Here is a 1,386-nt window from a genome sequence, read left to right on the forward strand (position 1 = left end):
CATGTTGTATTAGTAGTAGGTATCGTATTGTGATTATTAGGTGAGAAGCCTGAAGCTGTTAAGACACATATGCGTAACATGACTGTTGTACCAGAGATGGTTGGTTCTGTTGTTGGTGTCTATAATGGTAAGAACTTCATCAATGTTGAAATCAAGCCAGATATGATTGGTCATTATTTGGGTGAATTCTCTATTACCTATAAGCCTATTAGTCATGGTCGTGCTGGTATGGCTGCTCGCTTCGTACCTCTTAAGTAGATGATAATAGTATCAACAACAACAACAACAATGATGATGTTGATGATGATATAGGCTGGTAGTAATAACGATGCTCTATATGAACATTAATCGAGTATCATCATTACTATTGATGACTGATCATCATCATCATTATCAAGATGCTGCTACTACTACTTATCATCGATTCTTGCGTTATAGTTAGTGTGTAGGTATATACCTACGCTAGATGCTTACAATCATTAATGTAGCATTATAAGAAATGATAATGCTGCTGTTATTAGTAGTAGCATCTGAGAGGGTGCTGGTGGGAGGTGGTAAGTTACATTGGCCGCTTATAGGACGGTTAGTTTTATATCCATCTAATTTTGAGGAGAATGATCATATCATATTGGTGGTAATGGTATCGATATTACAAGAGGTATCACAGCTTAAATGGTGTGAGATTATTAGGGTTGGACGACGAATAGTATTAATAATATACTCCTGGCCTTGTTGATAATAAGAGCGCATTTCTATGTGTTAGTAGTGTACTATCATGTTAATACATCTATAATACATTTGCTACTACTACTGCTTATGATTATACAGCTGTAGCCCTGATAGAGCAAGCAGCTACTAATGCAGAATTGCTGATCAAAAGGGAACAGCAGCAGATGATGATGATGAATAGACAAAACTCATGTGAAGACAGTGTTACTCCCACCACGGAGCGGTTATTGAGCTTAAGTCCCTTCTCGTAATCATCTAATGATCGGAGGCCGCCATAGACTATATGGGAAGGATAAGATCTATCATTGAATGAGGAGTAGTAGATAAGGAGTATTAACTAAGGATCTATTTTCAGGGTCTATACGAGAGAGGCAACGACTGTGGGAACCTCGAAGAGATTGATGAATACATTTCTCAATCTACCACCTCCATTCACCATTATCATACCAGAATATAATAGATATTCTCACTAGGTAGAGATTCAGTGTCGCTCATCTTTACGCGATGGTATTATCTAAACTATCTATCTACGGTCGTAGTAGGTGCCCATAAGCTCATTCTTCGCATAGTCTTTCTCTTGTTGTGTGTTCAGCCTCATATGTTCCACGCCTATTAGGCTTTCATCTAATCGCTACTTTTGTAGACTTCTTATTTGTT

General features: G+C 37.8%; 1 protein-coding gene across 1 annotated transcript; it reads left to right on the forward strand.

The window, feature by feature from the left end:
- Positions 1-69: 69 nt before the first annotated feature.
- Pmar_PMAR028763 (40s ribosomal protein S15, putative) lies at positions 70-258 on the forward strand (the record flags this gene model as incomplete). The annotated part of the gene is made up of 1 exon (XM_002766618.1): positions 70-258. The coding sequence occupies one exon, from the start codon at positions 70-72 to the stop codon at positions 256-258; it is 189 nt and encodes a 62-aa protein (XP_002766664.1).
- Between the last annotated feature and the right edge of the window lie 1,128 nt (positions 259-1,386).

Source organism: Perkinsus marinus, assembly GCF_000006405.1.
Source record: "Perkinsus marinus ATCC 50983 genomic scaffold scf_1104296972338, whole genome shotgun sequence".
In the NCBI taxonomy this organism is placed as follows: domain Eukaryota; phylum Perkinsozoa; order Perkinsida; family Perkinsidae; genus Perkinsus; species Perkinsus marinus.